The sequence below is a fragment of the Cnephaeus nilssonii genome, assembly GCF_951640355.1.
Source record: "Cnephaeus nilssonii genome assembly, chromosome: 14".
Lineage (NCBI taxonomy): Eukaryota > Metazoa > Chordata > Mammalia > Chiroptera > Vespertilionidae > Cnephaeus > Cnephaeus nilssonii.
In genome coordinates, this window is record NC_137085.1 from 3,966,859 (window position 1) to 3,990,011 (window position 23,153).

At 52.5% G+C, this 23,153-nt stretch overlaps 1 protein-coding gene across 3 annotated transcripts in view; it reads right to left on the minus strand.

The window, feature by feature from the left end:
* Positions 1-1,246: 1,246 nt before the first annotated feature.
* FUBP3 (far upstream element binding protein 3) overlaps positions 1,247-23,153 on the minus strand; it is a 54,394-nt gene continuing 32,487 nt past the window's right edge. For 2 of the 3 annotated variants that reach the window (XM_079789843.1, XM_079789842.1), the window contains exons 7-19: positions 22,436-22,598; positions 21,099-21,197; positions 17,925-18,029; positions 16,231-16,333; positions 15,138-15,238; positions 12,753-12,894; positions 9,020-9,180; positions 8,222-8,295; positions 7,848-7,928; positions 7,572-7,648; positions 4,695-4,766; positions 3,527-3,654; positions 1,247-2,555 (exon numbers count right to left, since the gene is read on the minus strand). In XM_079789843.1, the coding sequence (XP_079645969.1) occupies positions 2,547-2,555; positions 3,527-3,654; positions 4,695-4,766; positions 7,572-7,648; positions 7,848-7,928; positions 8,222-8,295; positions 9,020-9,180; positions 12,753-12,894; positions 15,138-15,238; positions 16,231-16,333; positions 17,925-18,029; positions 21,099-21,197; positions 22,436-22,598 (1,315 nt within the window). In that variant the 3' untranslated portion in view covers positions 1,247-2,546. The remainder of the gene's footprint in view (positions 2,556-3,526; positions 3,655-4,694; positions 4,767-7,571; positions 7,649-7,847; positions 7,929-8,221; positions 8,296-9,019; positions 9,181-12,752; positions 12,895-15,137; positions 15,239-16,230; positions 16,334-17,924; positions 18,030-21,098; positions 21,198-22,435; positions 22,599-23,153) is intronic. The other variant, XM_079789844.1, reaches the window with a different exon arrangement.

Consider the following 23,153-nt stretch of genomic DNA (forward strand, 5'->3'; position numbering starts at 1 on the left):
CAGATGGGGCTGCTCTCCACACCCCTTTTTGGCCTAAAGGAGCCACAGATGCTTTCCCCCCTCCTCTTAGAGCTTGGGGCCGAGAAAAGAAAAAGGACCAGAATTGGAAACACACACGAGTACGAGCCGTAGGGAGGACCCACACAAGCGCATCTAAACGAAGGGATGACGCACGCGTGCGGCCAGCGGCAGAGGCAGGCGTGTTCAAATATTAAAGCAGAGAGCCGGGTCCAAAGCCAGTTGCTTCCATCAACAGGGAAGGAAGGAGGGGAAAGAGCTGAAGGCTGATCTTTATTCCTCAATATCCTAGTCCAGGGCCTGCATTGTCATAATGTGTCCTGAAACCGCGGGACCCTCCAGAATTTAAACCGTGGGTAAGGACACCCCCTTTTTGTTTCCTTATTGAAAAAACAGGAGCCCCTTTCCAGCTCTCCCAGCACCCAGTGGCCCCCCGCAGGCCGGGGCTGAGAGAACAAATGCCACCCAGGACACAGCCAGAGGCTGAGCGGGTCACAGGCAGCTGCAGCCAAAGCAGGTACCTGCCACCGTGGAAGGCAGCAGCCCACTCACCAGGCCAAGACCAGTCTGGTCCTAATTTACTTACTTTTTAAATATGAAACATTTCTTGGGTTTGCAGGACACCCTTGAGCGGGGCCATGCTGGTCTCCGTATTTCTTGTTCCAATTGTAGTGTATGAGCTGCCCAAGTGAGCAGCCCGTTTCTCAGGCGGGTGCCGGGGAAGCATGCTGAGGGGTGAGGGGGCGCAGTGCTGAGGGGTGAGGGGCGCGGTGCTGAGGGGTGAGGGGGCGCGGTGCTGAGGGGTGAGGGGCGCGGTGCTGACTCAGTTACCGGGAAGTGCGCTCACCCCGCGGCAGAGCTGATCACGGCCTTTGCATCGAGGCTCCCTTAAATGCATCTTCCAGCTGCACTCGCGATGACAGCGCCTCCGGGAGGAGACAGGAGCCGCTATCGATTTCCCTGTGCCACACCCACGGCCAGAGAGGCTCAGACGTGACAGGTGAGAGGGAGGGGCTGACGGGACCCAAGCTCTCAAGGCCAACTGTCAAATTCTACAAAACCATTAAAAGGAGCTTAACCAGGTAGCTAGGGATCTAGATGTGCACCAAGTGGGGCTGACGGAGAGCAAGGAGGTCAGCTATGAACTCTTGCTTTGATTTCAGGGGGCAGCGGGAGAGGGTGGAGGGAGGTGCAAGCGCATGGAAAGCAAACAGACTCAAAATATTTCACCCACAAGATGTCTTGTGGAAATTTTATTACATAGAGTGTAAAATGAATTGTCAGTCAAATAAAAAGAACACTTTTCTTTTTAAAAACAACATGCATAACATTCTCCAAATATTTATTTTTAATAGTTAGACATTTCAAGCATTATAAAGAAAATAAGGAGAAAAAACCAGAAAGGTAACTTTAGCACATTTCAAACGGAATGTCCCCCAGGTCAATTAAAAATGCAAGAAAAAATAGCTTTAATTCCGTTTTCTTTCCTTTAAAAATACATGTTATCTGTACAAGACACACTACAGTAAACACTGGAAATCATAGCATCCCTTTTATTAAATCAAAATCATTGAATTCATAGTGTGGTTAATACTAGATTTATTTATTCATCTAGTTAATTTGACAAATATTAAAAAATATTTAAAAGAAAAAAGCAAAAAATGCCTCGGAATTAAAAAATAGTTACTACGTTTTTTATGCAGTTTAATGTTCCACAGTGTTTGTTAAAAGTTATATCAACTTCCTCTTAATATTAAAAATAACAGCATTTATATTTCTGAGAGAATAGAGAAAGGTTTTATGTTTTGTTTTTAAAACAAGCTTGGAGGTCTTAGATACACAATTGCAACTGGTAATGAGACATGAAAAAAAAAAACGTATGCTAGACACATGAACACATTTTTATATTACCCTTTAGAACTCTAGAAATTATACAAACCCTAAAAAATGCCCCTCCCGATCCCTTTGGACAGCAATACAATTCTCTGTCTCAATTCAGAATTCACATAATTAATTACAATACAGTTCAGTTTTTAAAAAATGCAATAAAACCATTGACAGCCAAGATACAAGAAATTAGAAGTAAAACATTTAATGAATTTACACATTTAAATACTGTTTAAAATTTTTTAAAAATAATTTGTTACACACCTCCTAAGACTTCCAAGCCACTTTCTGTTGCAACAGAAACAACTGTAAATAAAAAGACACGAAACAAAACAAAACAAAACAGAACAAAAACACACCAGTTGAAATGTCACTGCTAGAGGCACACTCTGGTGCATTTGCAGATATTGCTCCAAAAAGAATCCCAGAGCTTCCACATTTGAAATAACAAAAGTAATGAAACAAAAATGATCAGCAATCTTTAGTAACTAATTTCCCGATTTTTAGAAAAATTCTGTTAATCTAAATATAGTGTTTCACAGAACAAAGGTTCTTCATCAAAAGGTTTGCAAATCTAAAAACCTGTTACAAATAGGCTTTTGCTCACGATGATTTCGGGGAGGGGGTCACAGGTCACTGTCCTACTGCTCCTGTGGAAGGAAGGGGAGAGAAGTCAGCCTGTGGCAAGCTCTCAAGGGCTTGCTGATGGGAGGTGGCAGGTCACCCCTCCCCTCGGCTCCGCAGGCGCGGACACACAGGAACCAGGCAGTGTCTCAGCACCTCCCGCCTCCCCGCCAGGGTCTCCGGCCCAGACAGACCCTCCCTTGAAGGAGGTCCCTGCCATCTTCCTGTGGGGGATACCGGGAAGGGAGAGGGGAGTGAGCTCGCGATACTTCTCGGTCACCCACCAGCCTTGGACACCCGTTTCCACCGCGCCCAGGCACAAAAGGGCCAATTTGGTAGTGAGATGGCCAGTCCACTTTAGGCCCAGGGCTTCTGGTAACTGCCATGCGGTCCGTGGGGACCTGAGCGGCATAGGTCACCTGAAACGCCCTGCGGTAGCACCTGGCCTCCGCCCTCCGTTAACCAGAAGTCCGTCTCTGGCCTCTGACTGGACAGAGCCCTCCCGGTGTCTGTGCAGGACGAAGAGCTGGCACCCTGCCCTGCCCAGCCTTCCGCGGGTGTGGCCTGGCCCCTGCACCCCCAAGAACAGCAGTGGGTTGGCGTGAGCTCCAGTCCCTACTCGCAGTGCCAAGCTTGCCCAGAATCATCCAAGCCTGGTGCTCTCATTCACAGTTGGGGAAACTGAGGCCACTCAGCGCTGCGGGCTGGGGCCTGGATCTGAGGGAAGATCAGGCACTGTCCTGGAGGGACTCCCATCCAATTCCTCTCCCACTTGGCCCACACTCACTCTCAGGGGCAAGGAGGGGCCGGCGGCTGCCGTTGGGCTCTGAGCAGATGGCGGCCATGCTGAGCAGCACTGGGCCTGCGCTGCCCCCCCTTCCCCCCCAGACCGGAGCTGGTGTTTCTGCCCCAGGAGCAGGCGCAGAGGCCTGGGAGGAAGGGCTGTAGGGCAGGGCTGGGCTGGGAGGTCTCAGCAGTGCCGGCACTGGCTACACACCTGGCTGTGGGCCTGAGCTTGCCCTAACGTCTGCCCGTAGAAAGCAACCTGCTGTCGGTAATACTCGGCCCAGGCCATGGTGTAGTCCGGCGGGGAGCTGGCCTGAGGAGCGGCGCTGGCAGCATGACCTGAGGGACAGAGGGAAACAGCTCATCAGGCGGGCATGTGCTGGGGCCGTGAAGGAGGCTTGGAGACGCTTCTAAAGACTGGGGCATCCGGAACTAGTGCCCACTGGATGTCCGTGAGGCGGGGCCCGAGTGCTGGCTGCAAAAAACACGGTTAGCTTTTCACTGCTGCTCCCTGCTCCATCCCTGCGACTCTCCCCGGCTGTCTCTTCAGAATCACATTCTCTGCACTGGTCACCTGACTCGTGAGCGCCCAGTGAGAGGGAGAGGGAGGAGGGGTGCCTGGCTGAGTGTGTGTGCACCTGCCCAGGGTATCCAGGCCCCCGTGTCTGGGAGTCTGGATTTGGGAGGTGTGGGGGAGACGGGCACCCGGACTTTCACCAGGTACCTCAGGTGATGATGACCTCCTGGCCCAGTGATGACTCCAACACCAGGTGACCGTTTCTTTGATGGCCTTTGACCTGAGCTCTTCCAACCAGCCAGTAACATCCTTCAGATGCAAGCCACACGACACAGCTCTCCCCCAGCGCCGGCCACCTGGCTCAGCAGCTTTGGAATACCCACGGAGGATGGAGTACTCATTTGAATTATTCGCCTGGGGTTTGGTTGTTGTTAGTTTTTTCCCTCCTCTTTTTAACAAGACTGGTTTAGTTTCTTAAGAAAATCAAACATCTCATCACCCACTCCAACTGTGGGCTCCCTTCCCTGAGTCCCACCGTTCTCTTCTCTGCACCTGCTCTGAAGTAGCCAGAAAGAGCCAGCTGACGGCAAGACAGGGAACAGAGATGGCTGGTCTGTCCTGGCCACGCAGCTCTAAAAGGGACCAGGACGGCGGTCCCTGGTCCCCCAGTGGAGGTGCACGCCCTTTGGAGTTCAGAAGGGGGAGGAAAGGGAGGAGGAGGGGAAAGCAAATGGCTACACCGCGTCTCCTCTGTGAGACGCACAGAGGGCCAGACAGGGCCGGGGAACCATGAGCAGTGAAGGCTACAGGCGAGGGGCTCTGTGGCTGGGGACCTGGTTGTTAGGACGGCCATTGCACTCACTCTGTTTTTTGTAATAGTCTTCCCAGGCCTTGCTGTAGTCGGGCTGGCTGCTCTGCGGCTGGCTCTGCTGGCCTGTGCGAAGAACACAAAAGCAGTCAGGCCCCAGCCTGGACTCCAGGCCCTGCTCTGTGCTGGCTCACTCGCCCCTGGGCCACACACCGCTCTGCAGCCGCTCCAGGCCCTGGGCCTGGGAAGAAGGTGGCAGCAGATGGCTGTGGAGATATGTCAACACCCAAGAGGGCCTCTGCTCAGGGCCCAGGGGTGTGTGTGCAACTAAGATCCCCGTGAGGCTGGGGGTGGGCAGACTGATGCCCCTCCAGGGCGACCATCGGGAACACGCCACACCCTTCAGACAGGTGCTGTGGGTGAGCAGAGCCCGAGGGCCAGACTGTCGTCTAAGCTTCCTGGAGGGGCATCAAACGGGACACAGAGTCCAAATGGTGCTGAGCACACTCTCCACCTGAGCCGAGGCTTCTGTTCAAAGACTGACGGCTGCACCTCTGCACAAGCAGAGCCACAGAGCAGACACTCGGGACACTGTCCAGACACTGAGCTCAAGGCGATGACAAAGGTGAGGCCCACACAGCAAGGGGCTGCGGCCACAACGTGCATCCGACACAGGCCAGCCTTTTGCCTTTGGGGCAGGAGCGGGAGGGGATGTGTGGGCTCGCTCCCGCCCTCCTCTTCAGTACACAAGCCGGTGGCTTCTCTATGCAGCAGGGGCAGTAAAGACGGGCTAGGGGTAGAGTAGACTCTGCCTGCCCAGGTGCATAAAGAGCATTAAATGAACTCAGCAAGCCCCGCCCGGTGGCTCAGTTGGTTGGGATCTTTGTGCTGAGGCCAGGCTGGCTGCGTGTCTACTGAGGCCTCTCACTGTCTGCAGTGGGAAGAGCCTGCAGCAGCACGGAGGGCCTGCCAGCAGCCATCTCCCAGCATCCCTCCTGCTGGTGAACTCACTGAAGACAGAGGGGCATGGGGTCTGGGTGTGGGCTGGGGACAGAAAAGAGAGGGGAGAAGCCCCCCTCATCCTCCTCTCCCACCAGGGCAGGAAGAAACTCAGACCAGGACACTAGGGGTAGAAGGACCTGGTTGGGGGGAAGGCTAGGCGTGAGGAATGTGGGCAAGCAGGGTTTTTCTTTCAAACAAGATTTCACTGACCAAAACCAATTCTCAATTCCTAAATCCCCCGAGTAAAGCAACAAAGCTCCACACAAGATGCAGGCTGGTGCCCGGCCGGCGTGACTCAGTGGTTGAGCGTCAACCTGTGAACAGGAGGTCACAGTTCAATTCCCAGTCAGGGGACATGACCAGGTTATGGGCTCAATCCCCAGTGGGGGTGTGTGCAGGAGGCAGCCGATCAATGATTCTCATCATTGATGTTTCTTTCTCTCTCTCCCTCTCCCTTCCTCTCTGACATCAATAAAAATACATTAAAAAAAAAAAAAAGATGCAGGCTAGTGAACAGAGGAGGAAACCAGGCATCTGCCCTGTCTTCTTCCTCAGGCCGATGCTTCTTCCAGCTCCTCCGGGCCTGCCTGGGCGTGGGCAAGCAGCAGGCCGGGCCTCTGCAGAACCACAGCCCCAGGGTCGACGGCCCCTTGGCAGAAGGACGTGTTCCCTTGGGCTTCAGTGGAAGGACATATTCCCGTCCTGCCCTGGACAATGGGACAAATGTGAGCCCACCCCAGGTCACCTCACATCCTGGGGTCGCCCTCCGATGGTCAGAGCAGGAGGAAACCAACCAGACCAGCTCCAGGGTAAAGTGAGCCCAGTGAAACGGGAACGGTAGGGTCAGGGTAGTGTTAGGTGTTCATGGTGAAGCGCTTTAAAACATTCTGTATATTTAATATGTTTCCTAAGAAAACACTGCAGAGGAGGAAAAATACAACCATGCAATTTCAGAGCTTGCTGTTACTTTAGAAATCAAATCCAAACTCTTCATTTCAGACCACGAGACTGGAGCTCAGAGAACAGCACTGGCCTCCAGACCCCGTGGCTGTCATCCAACTGTGACCATGACTAGGGTCTGGGGCAGCGCTGTCAGGCAGCACTCTGCTCAAGGGGAAGACGTGGCACACCAGGCCCCGGGCTCGGTCCCCGTGAGCAAAGCTGTGATGCCTGGTCCTGCAGCCAGGTGTGCGGGGAGGACACTTGCAGACACACCGAAGACTGAAGACTGCCTTCCAGGCACATCGGGCCCTTGAGAGGGTCAGAAAGACCCAAGGTCAGGTTTGTGTTTTGTTTGCAGGCTATGCAAGATGGGCTCCACCAGCAATAAAACTTAAGAATCACTCCGAACCAAGAGTGGGGCCGGGGCCTCATTCCCACCGAACTCCTCTCTTACAATCCGCTTTCTCCCAGACGCCACTGCGCAGAGCTCTCTAAGGTGTGCTTTCCCAAACGCCCGCCCAGGAGACAGAAAGAGCCCCTGAGGCGGTGCTGGAAAAAGAGGGAGATGGTCACCTTGCGGCCAGAGGAGGGGAGAGGGAAGGGCACCCAGCAAGCAGGGGGCTGCTTAGGAGAACGCAGAGCGAGAGGCAGAGCTGCAGGTAGGAGGAACCGAGGGGCTCAACAAACCGTGCCCATGGCCCACAGGCTTTCTGGCCCAGAGCGCTGAGGACAGAGTGGATGGGAGAGAAAGGTCTGAGAAGGTGGGCCAGCCCCCTCGGCCCCGCCCAGCTGGAAGCCAGTGCCATCTGCAGAGAAGCCTCCTCTGATGATGGCCCCTGATGCCCCAGGAGGCTCCCTGCCACCCCCGGGAAGGGGCATCCTGGGCCTGTGGGCAGAGTTGGAATGAGAGCATTTCAGGCCCATCCCCCCTCGAGCCTTTCCATGGGGCGGGGGGTACCCAGTCCCACCTCCTCCGGAGACACTTACTTGGGACTTGCTGTGTGGGCTGCTGCCATGCCTGGTAGGTGCTGCCCCAGCCCTGGGTCAGGAAGGCCGGAGGACCGCTGCGGGGAACAGGAGGCACTTTTCTAGCGCAGGTCACACATCCCCTCCACCGGCGTCCACCCCCGTGATCCCGCTGTCTGTCTCTGTCACTCACCCTCCACCCCAGACAAGCACAATGGTCCCCCCAACGGTGGCCAGGTGACCACGACCCCAGTCCTGACTGGGAACTACACGGACGCGCAGGAGCAGGTCACCCACCTCACAGGGGTGCTGTGGGGGTTTCCGTTCACTTTAGCAGCAATGTTTGGGAAGCACCCTGAGCTCCGGGGAGGAAAGGTGCTAGAGAAAGTGAAGAACGCAGTTAAAGGGCGAACACAAAGACTTTCCACAAAACCTCCCCAGTCCCAGGATGGTGAGTGCTCCTCAGGGATGCTGCCCCTGGGGGGCCCTCACCCCAGCACCGGTCAGTGAGCTACGGATGGGCCGGAGGGACCACTGGGAAGAGGTGGCAGGAGCCCTGCCCAGCCCTGCCCACACCCAGAACTCCAGGCTGACGGCCCTACAAGCAGCTGGAAAGGAGGGTCTCTCGCGAGGGAGGGCACTCTGCCAGTCGGGGTGGATGAAGGACTCACTTTTGATGAGGTGCGGCAGGTGGCTGGCTGAAGGGGCTCTGTCCAAAGGCTCCAGGTGCTCCCAGACTGGTACCCTGTCACGGCACAGAGGGAACTCTCACTTCCTGCTGGGCGCATCTCTGCCCTCTGCCCAGGCCCCCAAGGCAGACCACAGCTTTTGGGGAGACAGAGCCAAGTGAAGGAAAGACACCCTATGGCACTCACACTAGCCTTCCTTCCCCGAGTGACCAATACCACCACACAGCCAATACTGGCACCACCACATTTGCCCTGGCATGTCACCCTGGGGGTAGGGACCAACCTGCTTGACTCTCCCGTCAATTTAGGCTGGCCCATGGCTCTTTCTGCCATTCTACGTCCCCTTTGAGGTGAGCAGTGGCCCATCTGTCCTCCATCAACACTCCCTTTCTTTATCTGCTTTGAGGCGCCTGAAACTAAAGCCAGAGTCAATGAGAGCTGCCTGCAGCGCTGGTGGCCACGGCAGCGTCCCGGGGCAGGACTGGGGGGAGGTTGCTGCCCCAGCTGCTCATCTAAGCCTGCAGGGGACACGGCTCTAGGGCCTGAGCTGGTGGCCTTGGTGAGATGTGCCAGAAGGCTTCCTTCATCGCCTGGGCCTGGCCCTGGCATCCCTGGGCCCCGACCTTCCCCCTCGGCAAAGTGAGAGGAGGGGCCCTCACGTGATGAGAGGATGAAAAAGGTTCAGGAAGTACAAGGTTCTGGGGAAAAACAGGTACCTTGGACATCCACCAGAAAGTCCAGCTATTAGTAAGCCCGGTGGGGAAAGGACCTTGTACGTACGCCAACTTTCTCATCTATGAGATGTCGGGCCACCTCGATCTGCTGAGGGATCCCCCTGATGGTGAATATTCGCAGGTTGGGGTCGGTGTTGGGAGGGGGGTTCCGCTGCAGCTCCACGTGTGCTCCTGACTGCTGGTTTATGCTTTTGATGTTCTCACCCCCTGTGGGCAGGAGGACACGAGACAGAAGGATGAGTGGGGCCCAAACGCTGTGCAGTGCTCTGCTCCAGAGAAAAGGAAAGGGGGTTTTCTGCACCCGCTTTCTCAAAAACCAGGTTTAGGCTGCGAAGCTGGTCCTTTTCTCCAGTCAGCTGACACTACAGACACCACGGGCACCCGCACCTGCTGGCTTCCTCCTCGCAGAGGCCAGGAACCCGGCTGGCGTGGAGGCCCAGGGATTTGCACACAATGGAGCTCAGCTCCTAGAGGCCAGCGCCCAGCTCCCACCCCAGCCAGAGGCCTCGCCGGAAAAGGCACTCCGTCCTTCTCAGCACAAGAATGGCGACCGGATGGCCCGCCATGGCACAATGGGGTCCTTCAGCCCCTGCGTGGCCACGCACTGCTGCTCTCCCTCCCGCCCTCCACGGGTCAAACAGACGGCCACAGGCCCCGACAATGCCTAAAGCCCACTCGGGCCTTTAATATCCCATCTCATCCTGTCACTCTCAAGTCCCTGCCTCCTCCATGGGGGTGGGGGGACAGGTCTAGACAGAGAGGCAGCCGGAGGATGGGGGTCACAGAGGCCTGGGTGGAGCCGGGCTAATGAAAATTTAGTTGGACTCTTTGAAAAACCTGTGACAGTCCCAGTCTCTTAATGAAATTTGTGTAACAAAAGCGCCACCAGGGTAACAATGGTTTGATTCTTCCTTTGAGATTTCACAGAACTAGATCAGCACGGCTCAACTGGGGGGAGCCAGAATACAAGGAAAACGCCTAGTAGAGTTTTTGCAAAATTGGAAAAAGACAATCTGTGGGAAATCTGGTGCAGGGGACCAGGGAGCCCCCAATGATCAAAAGCAACGACTAAAGGCCAGTCTGAGACACTCCTCCCTGCCCGGAGTCAAAACTAACCTCACAGGACATGTGTCATTTCCTTGTAACACGTCCACAACCCTTCAACACTCTCCCTGCCTCCCCCGCACTGAGGGGAGGCCTGGGCTGAACAACCTGCACCGAGGAAGTGAGCAGTGGACACCCGTCCCCGCCGAGGGACCTACAGGGGTCAAGAAGCAAAGCTGGAGCTGGGTCCAGGCGTCCTGGCTGGAGGCGCTCACACAGGGGAAAGAAACTGAGGATTCGGATAAAGCTTTGCTCAACATCAGCTTGGGTAGTATGGGGAGGCTTTAAATTTAAAAGCAAATTAAAAAAAGAACTCAGCAGACCACAGTCTTGTGTACATGATTTTTGTAAAGTTGTGACAGTTTAAGGAAAGTGTCCTTACATGTTCTACCTTGAGCAAACATGCTTGTCTCAGGACAGCAGTGACCGATGCAGACAGTCCCAGGCCTGTACCTACTGCCCTGCACTCAGAGGGGTGAATCTGATCTTGGCATCATGAAAAGTGAGCAGCTTTGCTCCTCGGCAATAGTGTTTTGGGGAGCAACGAAGAGCTAAGACTCAGCGGAGACCTTTCCACGCAACCCCAGCCGCCGCTTGGCTGTGGCGCAGGAGCACAAAGGGCGCTCATGTCTGTCTGAGACAGAGACCCTGCAGCCCCCTCCACCCAGCGGGCACAGCAGACCCACAGCCCTCTTCCGAGGCCTTGGGAGCATGCTAATAAGGTGAGGAGGCCCCACAAAACTGCATGGGGCCGGAAGGAGTTAATTTAAGTTTATCTTCCTTCAAAATGAGGTCACCAGCTTGGCACATGGTGGCTGTCTATAGACTCATTCAGCAGCCTGCTCATTCTTCCACCTGATGGGGGGCAGAAGCCACCCCCAGCGGCCCCCTGGCTGGCTGTGAAATCGTAAAGCAATTAATCAAACCTGCTAAAAGGCCTGCTGACAAGAGCAGGGCTGGCCACACTATCTGTCACTATTGCTGTGTTTATCATGGAAATCCAGCAGGGGCCCGGGAGGCGCAGCGTCTGCCCAAGGGCTGGCGCAGGGGGAGCAGGGCCCGACTGAGTGGGGCTCCCTCTGCTCTCCCCCTCCTCCCCACGCATCTTTCCCAAGGAGGAGGAGCACCTCACACCCAGCCCTTGTGGGGATAGAAAGCCCCCAGCCCCCAACAAAACTTTTCCTGGGCTTGTCCAGGCTGCACCTGGAGCACCGCCACAGCACCCACGACTGCGTCCACTGCTGTCGCTTTCCTCTGGGCGTCACTAGGGGGACCGTGGCGGATGAGCTGGCAGAGGCTGTCCTGTGAACACCGAGGCCTCCCTGACTATGAGGACTGTCCCAGCGAAGGCAGCCCGGCTCTAGAGGAGTCACATTCACAGGAAAACCTCGTTGATAAAAAGGGTTTTCACAAGGCACAGAATCCCAGAGCTGACTCTCAACCTACGGCATCCACAGAACCGACGCTCAGGCAGGCAGGTGAAGGGCTGTGTGTGTGTGTGTGTGTGTGTGTGTGTGTGTGTGTGTGTGTGTCTGGCTTATCACAGCATTTGGGCAGCTAGAGGCCAGTATCTGTCAAACACTTCTCAGCATGGACACCCACGGAAGATGAAAACAAGCCCACATTGTTCCTACCACTTCCGAGAATCTCCGAATGACACAGACACAGGAGATAAACGTGTGAAAAGAGCGTAAAACACACTGCCCACGGGCAGGGCGAGGGCAGGGCCAAATGCAGACTCTGGGAGGTGAGTGGCAGCGCAGGAGGAATGCCCACCCCACGCCAGCTCGTGAGGATGTGCCGCTTCGATCCCACCTTTCTGTTGGTGGAGACATTCCCAAATCACATTCCGTGGAACACTAGCACCCCTCCTACAGCGAACACATGCCTGGAGATCACAGAAACGGGAGAAACTCTGGGAGAAGACTATTATTTCCTCAAATACAACACCCAACTGAATTCGAGTCTCCTGTTGGCATGGAGACTGTCTGGAGCACAGAGAGAAGCTGAGCCGGCGGCCGGGGAAAGGCCTGGTGAGCACAGACCTGCTCTCAGCGGCCTTTCTCGGTTCCAGGCAAGGCCAGCCGCGATGAACCAGCCCGACAGCCCCGACATCCGCCTGCTCCCTCCTTCGCTTTTCTCCTACAGCTGGGAAGGAGCACACCAGCCAGTGACGATGTTTCACCTCATGCTCTCTAAGTGCCTAGAAACAACTAACAAATCCACTTTTACTCTCCACAGGGTGTCGCAGTGAAAGTGTTGAAAGGATAAAAACCATTTTCACATGTCGTGTCAATAAAGGCCAATACCCCAACCCAGTGAGTGACACCCTCAGAAAGCATCTTCCCTCGAGGAGATCATCTTAACTGGTCCTCTGTGTTCCTTGGAGGCGCATTCATACTGACCAGTCGATCCACAAACATCCAAAGGCAAACATTCAGCCTTTTCAACAACTAAGCCGCTGCACCAGGCAGTGGGCCCTCTGGATCATGTGTAGCTCGCCCTGCCCCATTCACGAGAAGGCCCGTGCACAGCAGGGCCCCCGCAGAAGGCAGCTGGTGCCTTCAGGCAAGCGCAGCAACCAGCCTCCAGCCGTGCGTTGGAGGTATGTGACCCATGTGCTCTCAGGTTAAACAGCGGAGAGGGAACATCAAACCCCAGCAGCTGCCTCTTACCTTTGCCGATGACGAGGCCACACTTATCGGCTGGCACCGTGTATGTTATCTCCTGGATGCCGCCAGGGGTTCCCATGCTCCAGTCGCCACGGCCTCGGCCTCGGCCTCGGGCTACTGGGAGGCCTCCGAAGCCATCCCTTTCCTGGGAAAGGAGCAAAGCTCAGGTGAAGCTTCCTGCCATTGCCGCCAGCACCACTTCATCCCCAGGGAGGAGGAGCAGTGACAGGATGTAATCAGTGCCACAAATCAGGACCTGAGCATCATTCCACATTTCAAATGGTGAAGGCTCTTTAAAAGCAGAATTAGCGCAAATCACAGGTGTATTCAAGGAGCACACGTGACGATAAATGCATGTGTTACATAAACAGCACAAACAGACCCGACGAACAGGGCAGATATGAACTCCTAGGTCTGAAGCCCAGTGCCCCTTTCCCTGGAGTTTGCGTTACTGGGCCCTAATCTACAGGGTCAGAGGTGATTTTCTTTTCAATGAAGCTGCCCTTTCCCAGGGGCTAACACACGGTGGGCCGACCAGAAAGCAGATACTAGATGCTGAAGAGCCACGGCCATTTGCAGTGACACATGAGTGACAATGGATGACTTCTGACCTTCCCTGACTACACTGCTGTAAGGAACCTTCAGACACCGCTACACGAGTCAGAACACCTTGCAATCCAACCAGCAAAAAGGATCAAAGGATTTTAAAGAAAAACTGGCCCTAGCTGGTTTGGCTCATTGGATAGAAGGGTCCGGGGTTCGATTCCGGTCAAGGGCACATGCCTGGGTTGTAGGCTTGATCCCCAGTAGGGGGCGTGCAGGAGGCAGCTGATCAATGATTCTCTCTCATCATTGATGTTTTTATCTCTCCCCCTCCTTCTCTGAAATCAATAAGAAAACCTATTTACAAGAAAAACCAGTTGTCCCACTCCCCAGAGGAGGGAGGGACCAAGCCAGGCTGGTGCATGGTTGGGGCTGGAGAAGTGTCTGCCTCATTCTCGCACCCCCCTCCCCAGAGAGCAAAACCCACACTGGGGGGGGCACCGAACAGAGGAAGCTTCCTTTCATCTGAGGGCAACAAATCTCATTCCGAGTCCCTCTGGAGCAGAAGCATTTAAATCAGGGGTCCTCAAACTTTTTAAACAGGGGGCCAGTTCACTGTCCCTCAGACCATTGGAGGGCCGGACTATAGTTTAAAAAAAACTATGAACAAATTCCTATGCACACTGCACATATCTTATTTTGAAGTAAAAAAACAAAGCGGCAAAAACACCCGCATGTGGCCCGCGGGCCGTAGTTTGAGGACGCCTGCTTTAAATCTTTTAAACTCAGAGGAAAAGCCCAGCTCCTTTCACGGGAGGGAGAAGCTGAACAGAGGTTCAACATGGGGAAGAAACGGTTTGGCAAAACCTGCCCATATCAATTACGAGAAAATTGAACGTTTAACCAGAATCTAAACCAGCAGAAAGCAGGGTCACTGGAGTGCTTTCTTCCTGCACTCTGCTTTTATGAGAGACGGAGGACAAACACACACGGTAACCTAGCGACGTATGTTAACACACACGCACACAGCCATTTGCTGGGTGTGCCACAGGGTCCTCCTCCTCTCAAGGCTCTGCTGTTCTGGGCTCATGCCCTCTTGCCAGCAAAGAGGATGTGAGGTCCCTTAGTGACTCTTCTAGAACTTGTCTAACCCTAACAATTGCCTGGGATTTAGCTACAGCTGAGACCCAAGCCCCTGACTTGGATATTTTGATTCAGTAGATCTTGGTAGGGTTCTACAAATTTGCTACTTCGGCCTGTACTCTCAGGTGACTTAGGGAACCATCTGGTGCGAAACTGTGCTGCTGAGAATACTTGGCCTAGACAGGTTCAAAGGCTCATCCAAGGTCACATGGCTAATGGCAGAGCTGGACGACAATTTCTAATGCTTTCTTCAGCTCCAATCATTCTCAAACTTCCTCAGCCCTCCACACCTGGGGGACGTGCCAATCTACCACCAGGTACAGCGGTTCCCAGAGCTACAGCAAGGGGGCAGGTGGAGATGCTAAGGACAGCACACAAGGCCGCTCCCTTTCCAGAGGAGGAGCCTGGAATCCAGTGCATGAGAACAGCTTTAAGACTCGGTGGGTCCTGAAGTGCTTCCTAAAGCCAGGATGATATTTTGCTTATAGTCTTAAATTAAGTACTCAACTGTTTGAAACTTGGGATCTGCCCTGTATTTCCGTTAACTAGTCAGAAAACCTAACTTGAGGGACAGCGAAGGCAGCAGAGTAATAAACCAGCAGGAAAGAGCAGCTGTGGAGCGGCCCAGCGCCTGACAGGCCAGAGCCCCGTGTGGCACCTGCCACTATGGCCAGTGAGGTGCACCCACACAGCCAGACCCACCTGGGCTGTAAGAATAAGCTCGTTGATGACGTGCGCTGCATGCTGACATCGGTCGGGGGGCCCCATGACCTGTGCAGCTCTCTCTGGGCTAATTCCATCGTCTGTGGAACAAGGCGAGAGGTGGGGTTAGGACAGCCCAGCTTCAGAGACGAAGGGCCGTCTGATTGGCCATCAATATCCCTCCCAGTGTCAGAGGGCTGGCCCTTCACCAGGGTCAGGGCCTCTTTCGTGGGGAAAGGTGTATGAATACGCCCTTGTGCATGGCCCCTGCCAATACTTATGCAATTCCAGACATTTAAAGGAGATATCATTAAAGAAAAAAACAAAAACAAACATAAAAATCCCAAGGAAAATAGAGTTGAGCTATGGCAATATTTTCCCCAAATTAGCACATCAACATGTTTTTCCATCTTTAGAGAAATAAAGAAAATAAAGACACTGTAGATAAGTTTGCTTATAAAGATAAACTTATAAAATTTAAAGAACTGTCCTTTATTCCAAAATGTTTGTCCCTTTTTTTATGGTGTTATCCTTAATTTTATAAAATTACAATAACAGATTTTTAAAAAGTGTTTAATTGGCAAAATTAAAAACTGGAAATGCTATATTGATTTTCCCCAATTTTATTAGTCTGGGTGGGGGGAGGGGGTGTGGTGAAGCCCTGGAAAACGGGGCCAGAGTGTTCAGGCACAAGGGTAACCAAACCAGCAAATCCAAAGAAAGCAATGAGGGCCTGGAGGAGAAGCCTAGGGTCGGGCATTTGGTAAGAGAATGTTGCAAAAGACGGAGAGAAACAGGGAGAGAAAGGGAGAGAGAAAAGAACACAAAGGGGCTGGTTACAAAGTCCTGTTTTGTGAGGTGTTTTCTAATTAACGGATTTCCTAAAAATTTATCTTTATTGTTGGAAGTATTACAGATGTCCCCTTTGTCCCCCCATCGACACCCCCCCCCACCCTTCCCCTCACTATTGTCTGTGTCCATGGGTTATGCACCTCTGCATATAAGTTCTTCGGTTAATTTCTTCCTGCAACCCCACCCCCCCGCCCCATCCCCCCAGCTAATTAAAGGATTTTTGAGAACTATCAAAACCAACCTGGTTTGAACTGAATCCTCACACCAGCGTCATTCTGGATCTTTTTGATCATTTCCCCATTTCTTCCTATTACAATCCCAACAGCAAACCTAGGCACAGACACCTGAGCAATGAGAAACAGCCTCATCAGAGCTTTTGGCAAACCTGTCTTTTCTCAATGGGTGTGTGTGTGTGTGTGTGTGTAACTTGATTTGTATTACAGTGCATTCCTGGAAGTGATATAATAAAGCATATTTTTTCTCTTTTAAGAACAATTTTGTGGTTAATAATTGCATTTCTGTCTGCTAAATGCATCCAGTAAGTCTGAGATTTGATCAAAATAGTTATAAAAATGAAGAAAGGCAAGAATAAACTGTATACATAGATAAAAGATTAAAATGACAAATTTATCTTCTAAACTCTATGAAATAAGCATAAGTATGTCATAAACATTTATAGTGGTCCTTCAAAATATGTTTTTCAGCCCTAGCCTCTTTGACTCAATGGATAAAGTGTTGGCCTGCAGACTGATTGGCCCCGGGTTCAATACCAGTCAAGGGCACATACCTCAGTTGCAAGATCGATCGGGGCCCTGGTTGGGGCGTGTGCAGGAGGCAACCAATCGATGTGCCACTCTCACATTGATGTTTCTCTCTGTGTCTCCCCCCCGGCTCTCCACTCTCTTAAAAATCAATGGAAAAATATCCTTGGGTGAGGATTAACAAAAAAGATATATATAACATTTATCATCTTAACCATTTATAATTACATAATTCAGTGGTATTAAATTCACTGAGTGGCCAGATTATTATGATCTCTGAATGCATAATAATCTGGCCACTAAGTGAAGTATATATTCATGCACTGGTGCATATATATATATTAGAGGCCCGGTGCATGAATTTGTGCATGGGTGGGGTCAGGCCAGCCTGGCCAGGGAAAGGGGACATGGTGGTTGGCCGGCCTGCCTGCTGGTCAAACTCCTGGTCGAGGGGACAATTTGCATATTAGCCTTTTATTATATAGGATATACACTGAGTGGCCAGATTATTATGCGTTCAGAGATCATAATAATCTGGCCACTCAGTGTATATTCGCAATATTGTGTAACCATCCCAGATATCTATACCCTAGACCTTTCATCATCCTCAATAAACACTCTCTATCCACTACATAGTAGCTCCTGCTCTCCCCAGCCTCTGGTAACCTCCATTCTATTTTCTGACTCTACAGATTTGCCTACTCTAGGTATAAGTGGAATCACACAATATTTATTCTTCTGTATCTGGCTTATTTTATAAGCATAATGATGGCAAGGTCCATCCATATTGTAGTATATTATCAAAATTTCATTCTGAAGGGTAGATTCTGATCCCATTCCATCTCGCCAATAAATATGGTTCCCAAGTTTGATACAATCACAACACAGATCACTGAGAAAACGTGGACTTTGGTCTTCAGCTGGGCAGTGGGATAAGCTTTGAAGCAAAACTTCAAAACCAGGGGATGACCCCAAGCCCCAAGAGCATGCAGGAGCTCCCCTCACTAGGCTGACTGTCTCAGTCTCACACCCACCCTGAAGTAAGTGTCCTTGTAGGATTTCACAGATGAGACAAAAGTGAAATAACTTGCTCAAGGTTAAAGAGCCAACAGACATGTGACCTACGACTTTAATCCTAATCTCATTTGCCTACTAACCTGTGATTCAAGCATACCTCTATACTGCCTCCTCCCATTCGGGAGGTGAAGTCACCGCGTATACCTCGAAAGTCAGCTTGGTCTTTTTCTCGGATGATCTCTAATACCATTTCTCTTGCTTGCTGTGTAAACACAGATAAAAGATGTTATGGAACACAAAATCCTAAAAAAAGACATAACACCAGGTAAAACTTCAAGATCAGACCCTCTATGCTGGGCTTAAAGACTCAGAAGGTGCTCAGCAATGGGAGAACTCCCTTATTCTATTATTATTATACTAGAGGCCTGGTGCACGAAATTCGTACGGGGGGGGGGGGTGTCCCCTCAGCCCAGCCTGCACTCTCTCCAATCTGGGACCCCTCGAACATCCCTCTCACAATCCAGGACCACTGGCTCCTAACTGCTCACCTGCCTGCCTGTCTGATCGCCCCTAACTGCTCCCCCTGCTGGCCTGGTCACCCCCAACTGACCCCCCCCCCCCGCCGGCCTAGACGCTCCCAACTACCGCCCGCCCCCCCGCCGGCCTGGTTGCCCCTCACTGCCCCCCCCTTCCAGCCTGGTTGCCCCCAACTGCCCCCCCCCACAGGCCTGGTCGCCCCACGCAGCCTGCTGCTCAGTGGTTTGGTCGCCCCTCACTAACCCCCCTGCTGGCCTAGTCGCCCCCTCAGCTTGTTCGGTTGTCCATTTGGTTGTGATGGTCGCTTAGGCTTTTATATATATAGATGGGGCATGGGCAGGCTGCTGCTTAGGGTTGCATAAAACAAATCTTAAATGATATGGTCTTTTTACACTGCCCAAAATGCTCAGATAAGGGTCCACTGTCTTGAAAAAATCATAGTAGGACCAGCATTTTTGTGCTGGGTTTGAACTTGCTTCCTGTCGCCCTGAGGTATTTCCAGCAGCTGTTTCTTAGTGAGGGGAGGGTTTTCCTGAGATCTCTGACTGTGGGCAGGTTCCAGGGAAAAGACATTACCAAGGCATCTATCACAACGGAGCTCCAGGAAGGTCAAGGGAAAAGGCCAGTCCTGGAGCCCCAGAGTACCTCCCAGCATTCAGAGATCAAATATCCAATTACTGCCTGGCAAGACGATCCCCAGATCTGACTGTCTCCAAGGCACACTCCGTGTCCTCTCCCCAAAGGACGCACTTGTTAGTCTATACTGTCCACGCCAGCCTCAGCCCCACAGGAATCTGCACTAAGGACCAACTATACCCAACAACTCAAGGTAATGTGGGAACTCAGACTGCGTCTTGGTTCTGGAAAAACCAAACCAAACCAAACCAAACCAAACCAAACCAAACCAAACCAAACCAAACCAAAACAACCGTCTCCCCTGCCCAACCTCCAAACAGCAATTAAGGTCTCAGGATACTCAGAGAACTCTGAATATAGACTGGCTCAAGAGATATTATGGAGTTACTGTCATTTTCTCTGGCCTGGTTATATAGCAAAATATTCTTATTCTTAGCAGGCACATGCTGTAGGATTTAGGGGTGGAGAGTCACAATACCTGCCACTTACATATAAATGGTAAAACAAAATAAACAAATGCATGCATATGAATGGCAAAATGATAGGTAGGATGAGGTTATACCGATATTTGCTATACTAGTTTTTCGAATTTTCTAGATGTTTGAAGTTTCTCATAATAAAAAGTTGGAGAAAGAAAAAACACCCTAGATAACAATTTATCCTAACTACAATAGCTGCTCTCCGCCCTCCCAAAATGCAGAATACATTAAAAAAACACCAGCACCAAAAAACGTTTGTTACAATTATTTTCCTGCAAATTCATGAAACAACAATGAGATAAGCTCCTCGCTCGGGTATTTTTTCTACCACAGATAAAACCAAAGGTTCCAGAAGAGAAGGCAGCGGAGGCTGCTGGGAGACAGGCTCTGTTGCCCAGCATTCTCGGGGAAGGCCTGCCCTCCAGTTCCTTCCACACTTCCCCGTATCACGCTGGAGCCCACCAGCCGGACTGGATAAGCCAACTGAAGAAAGGTTAGATGCCATCTGAGTTTTTAAAAGCCCACCTGTTCCCATTCAAAGAGGTTAGGGACCCTGGGGGAGGAAAGCCAGGGGGTCCTGGCCTGCAGGAGGGGGTGAAGGCCGGCAGCACTGCCTGAGCCTAAGGGAAGAAGCCATTGTAATGCTGCCTTCCACCCAGTTTGGAAACCACTGTTTTACATATGAACCTTGAAAAAGCAACAATGATATCAACTGGAGTTTGACTGACAGGGTTAAGAACTGGGGGAAGTATTTTCCTGAGTCTGGTAACCTCCACTTCATCCAAGCCCCCAAGCTCCTGCAGAAACAGCTGCCTGATGGACTGGCTCACCCTGGAGCGTCACCCTGGAGCTACACTAAGTGCAGCAAGACAAGGAAGGTGGCAGAGGCAGAAAAAGGAGTGTTCCTATTTCACAGGCACGGACACACTACACCCACAGCCCACACACGGTCCTGCTAACAGCAGGGTGACACCACCCCAGGTGATGTAAAACCAGGCCCTCACTGCTTTTAGCCACTGGGACTGTCCTCGGGGCCAGGAGCTCAGAACACAGGGTGCTTGCTAGGAGGGCACACATGCCTCGGGGGGTGCTGGCACCTTTGCTTACTTCCCACACCAGCTGGAGCTCTTGCAAAAATGGGCTGAGCATCAACCCATGAACTAAGAGGTCGCTGGTTCGATTCCCAGTCAGGGCACATGCCCGGGGTTGTGGGCTCAATCCCTGGTGGGGGGCGTGCAGGAGGCAGCCAATCGATGTTTCTCTCTCATAGATGTTTCTATCTCTCTATCCTTCTCCCTTCTTCTCTCTCTAAAATCAATTTAAAAAAATTTTTTTAAGAGTTGAGAGAACAAGCAAATAAAAGCCAAATGGAGCCTGCATCTGAGCTGACAGGAACAAGTCGAAAATGGTATCTGAGCAGTGCTACGCCATCCAACAAAACCTGCATTTATGGAAATGCTCCGCGTATGCACTGCCCATGACAGTAGCCACGATCCTCACGTAGCCAGGACTTGAAACATAGCCAGTATAAATGAAGAACTCAACGTCTACTTAATTTCAATTACAGCCACACGTGGCCAGTGGCTCTGGCATTGAGCAACACAACCCTAGACTCTTTCATCGCACCAGGTGAAAGAGTCGCTGCTTTCCTACCTGTACTTTAAACGGGTCTTTCCTACCTGTACTTTAAACGGGTCTCCAGTGATGCGAAGAGGCTTGTCTGCTCCCGTAGGCAGCGGGCCGTCCTGGATCATGACCATTTTCACACCCGTCCGCTCCTGTGGACACACACAGGTACACCCCTCACTCCATGGATGAACATGCAGGAGGGCACAAGACGGTGCCGGGGGCCGGATCACGTCCACAGAAGACATGTCCCTCCTACCACCGCACTGCCCTCTGACCCGGCCACGAGGCTGGCCTCTGAGACTGCGGACATACAGACTGTGCTGGAGCGCTTCTAAGCGTGACACAGAAACCACTCCCCACTCTCCTCCTGCCCAGCCTCTAGAACATCTCGATACAAATGAGCCCTTTCTGTGCAACGCCAGGCCCTCAACTGAGCACTCGATCGAATATCTCCCGGTAAGGGCTTGGGCACAGCACGTGAGGCCAGTGCTGCCATCCCCGGGTGAGGAGGAGGCTCGGACAGGAAGCTGCCCACGAGCTGTCCGGAGCTGATGAGTGGCAGCCACAATTTGGATTCTGTGAGTCCAAACCCTGAACTCTTCGAGCACACACTAGTGTCTTCGCAGTCTGAGGACTGGGCTAGGAGAGAGCACATAGGCGGGTCACAACCCCTGCCCTGCAACTTCAAAAGCCCAAGAGCTCGGAAATAAAAAGTTTGTTCATAACTGATTTGGCAGCAAAACTGACCTGAACTCATGGAAGCATATTTCTAGTCACTCTCCCTGAGCATGGCTATTATTCTGTTTGGCTACGGAAATAAGCATTTGGCTACAGGGTGCAGCGCGGCACTGGCGGGGGTGTTAAATTCTGAACCGTGTTCGGCCCCATGTGCCTCAGATGAGGGATTCTACAGCCAACAGCGGCTAATGTTCATGAGCATTTGCTCAGTGAGAGGCCCGGTGCTAAGGGTCTCATTTAAATATAAAATAACGGGTGTTACTTCAGCTTCATTACAAGTGAGGCTGGCACTTCCCTGCGCTCACAGACGAGGACTCAGGCCCTTTGAAAGGTGCATGAACACATTCAAGCTCCCACGACGGGCGCAGGCAGTGCTGCTGGCTCTGGATGTTGTCACGTGATGGTACCAGAGCTTCACCGCCATGAAGCCCCAGGACCGACATCATCCCTGGCACCAGGCCTGGCTACAGTAAGTGTCCAGAACACAGCAGTCGAATGGAGGAAGCGTGGAACCACTCGGGCAGGGGTGGAGGGGAGCTCTGGCCCATGGCAGGCACAGCCAGGTCAACCGGGGAAGTGAGAGTAATGACCAGACCTCCCAAACCAGGAAGGTGAGGAAGACGAAGGCCTCTGCTCAGGGCTCACATACCTGCAACTGCTTTATAGTTTCCCCTCCTTTGCCGATGACCAGACCCACTTTGGACGCGGGGATGAGGATCTCCTGGATGGTGCTGTTGCCGTCTATGTCATTATGGAAGCCAGGCCCGTTCCGACAGCGGTCCACGATCTGCCCCAGGAGTCGCTTGGCTTGTCTTGGGGAGGGAAGAGAACCACAAGGACAGCGGCATTGAGTGAACGCTGCAGGGACCCACGGAGGGGAACAGCACCGGGGAACACACGAAGGAGCCAAGGCAGCCCTCGTCCAGCTCCAGCTCCTGCCCCCACAACCCGGGAAGTCTCTGCCATCCGCCAAGCTACTGGGCTGGAATTTAAAAACAATGCACACAATACCAACGTTCCGGCACGGCCCCTTTCAAGTGTGCCCTCTGCTTGTGCTTGGGTCTGTGTTCACTCCACAAACACGACTCTTCTCCTGTGAGAATGGCAGCTGCACTGGGGGCAGAGACCACCTCTGAACCCTCTGCATCTCGCTGCTCCCCAATCCAGAGCGTATACACTCAACAGATATGTGTTAAGTAAGGGCAGGAGAGAAAGAAATGAGAAAGATGGGGAGAAAGAAAGCAAGGGTTAGTAGTCATTGGAATCCCCAAGTGCCAAATTTCTCCATCACCAACCAGACTGCCCTGATTTCTGAGCCGATTTTAAGGCTACGCATCACCAGGTGGGTTTCACGGGTGGAAAAAGGA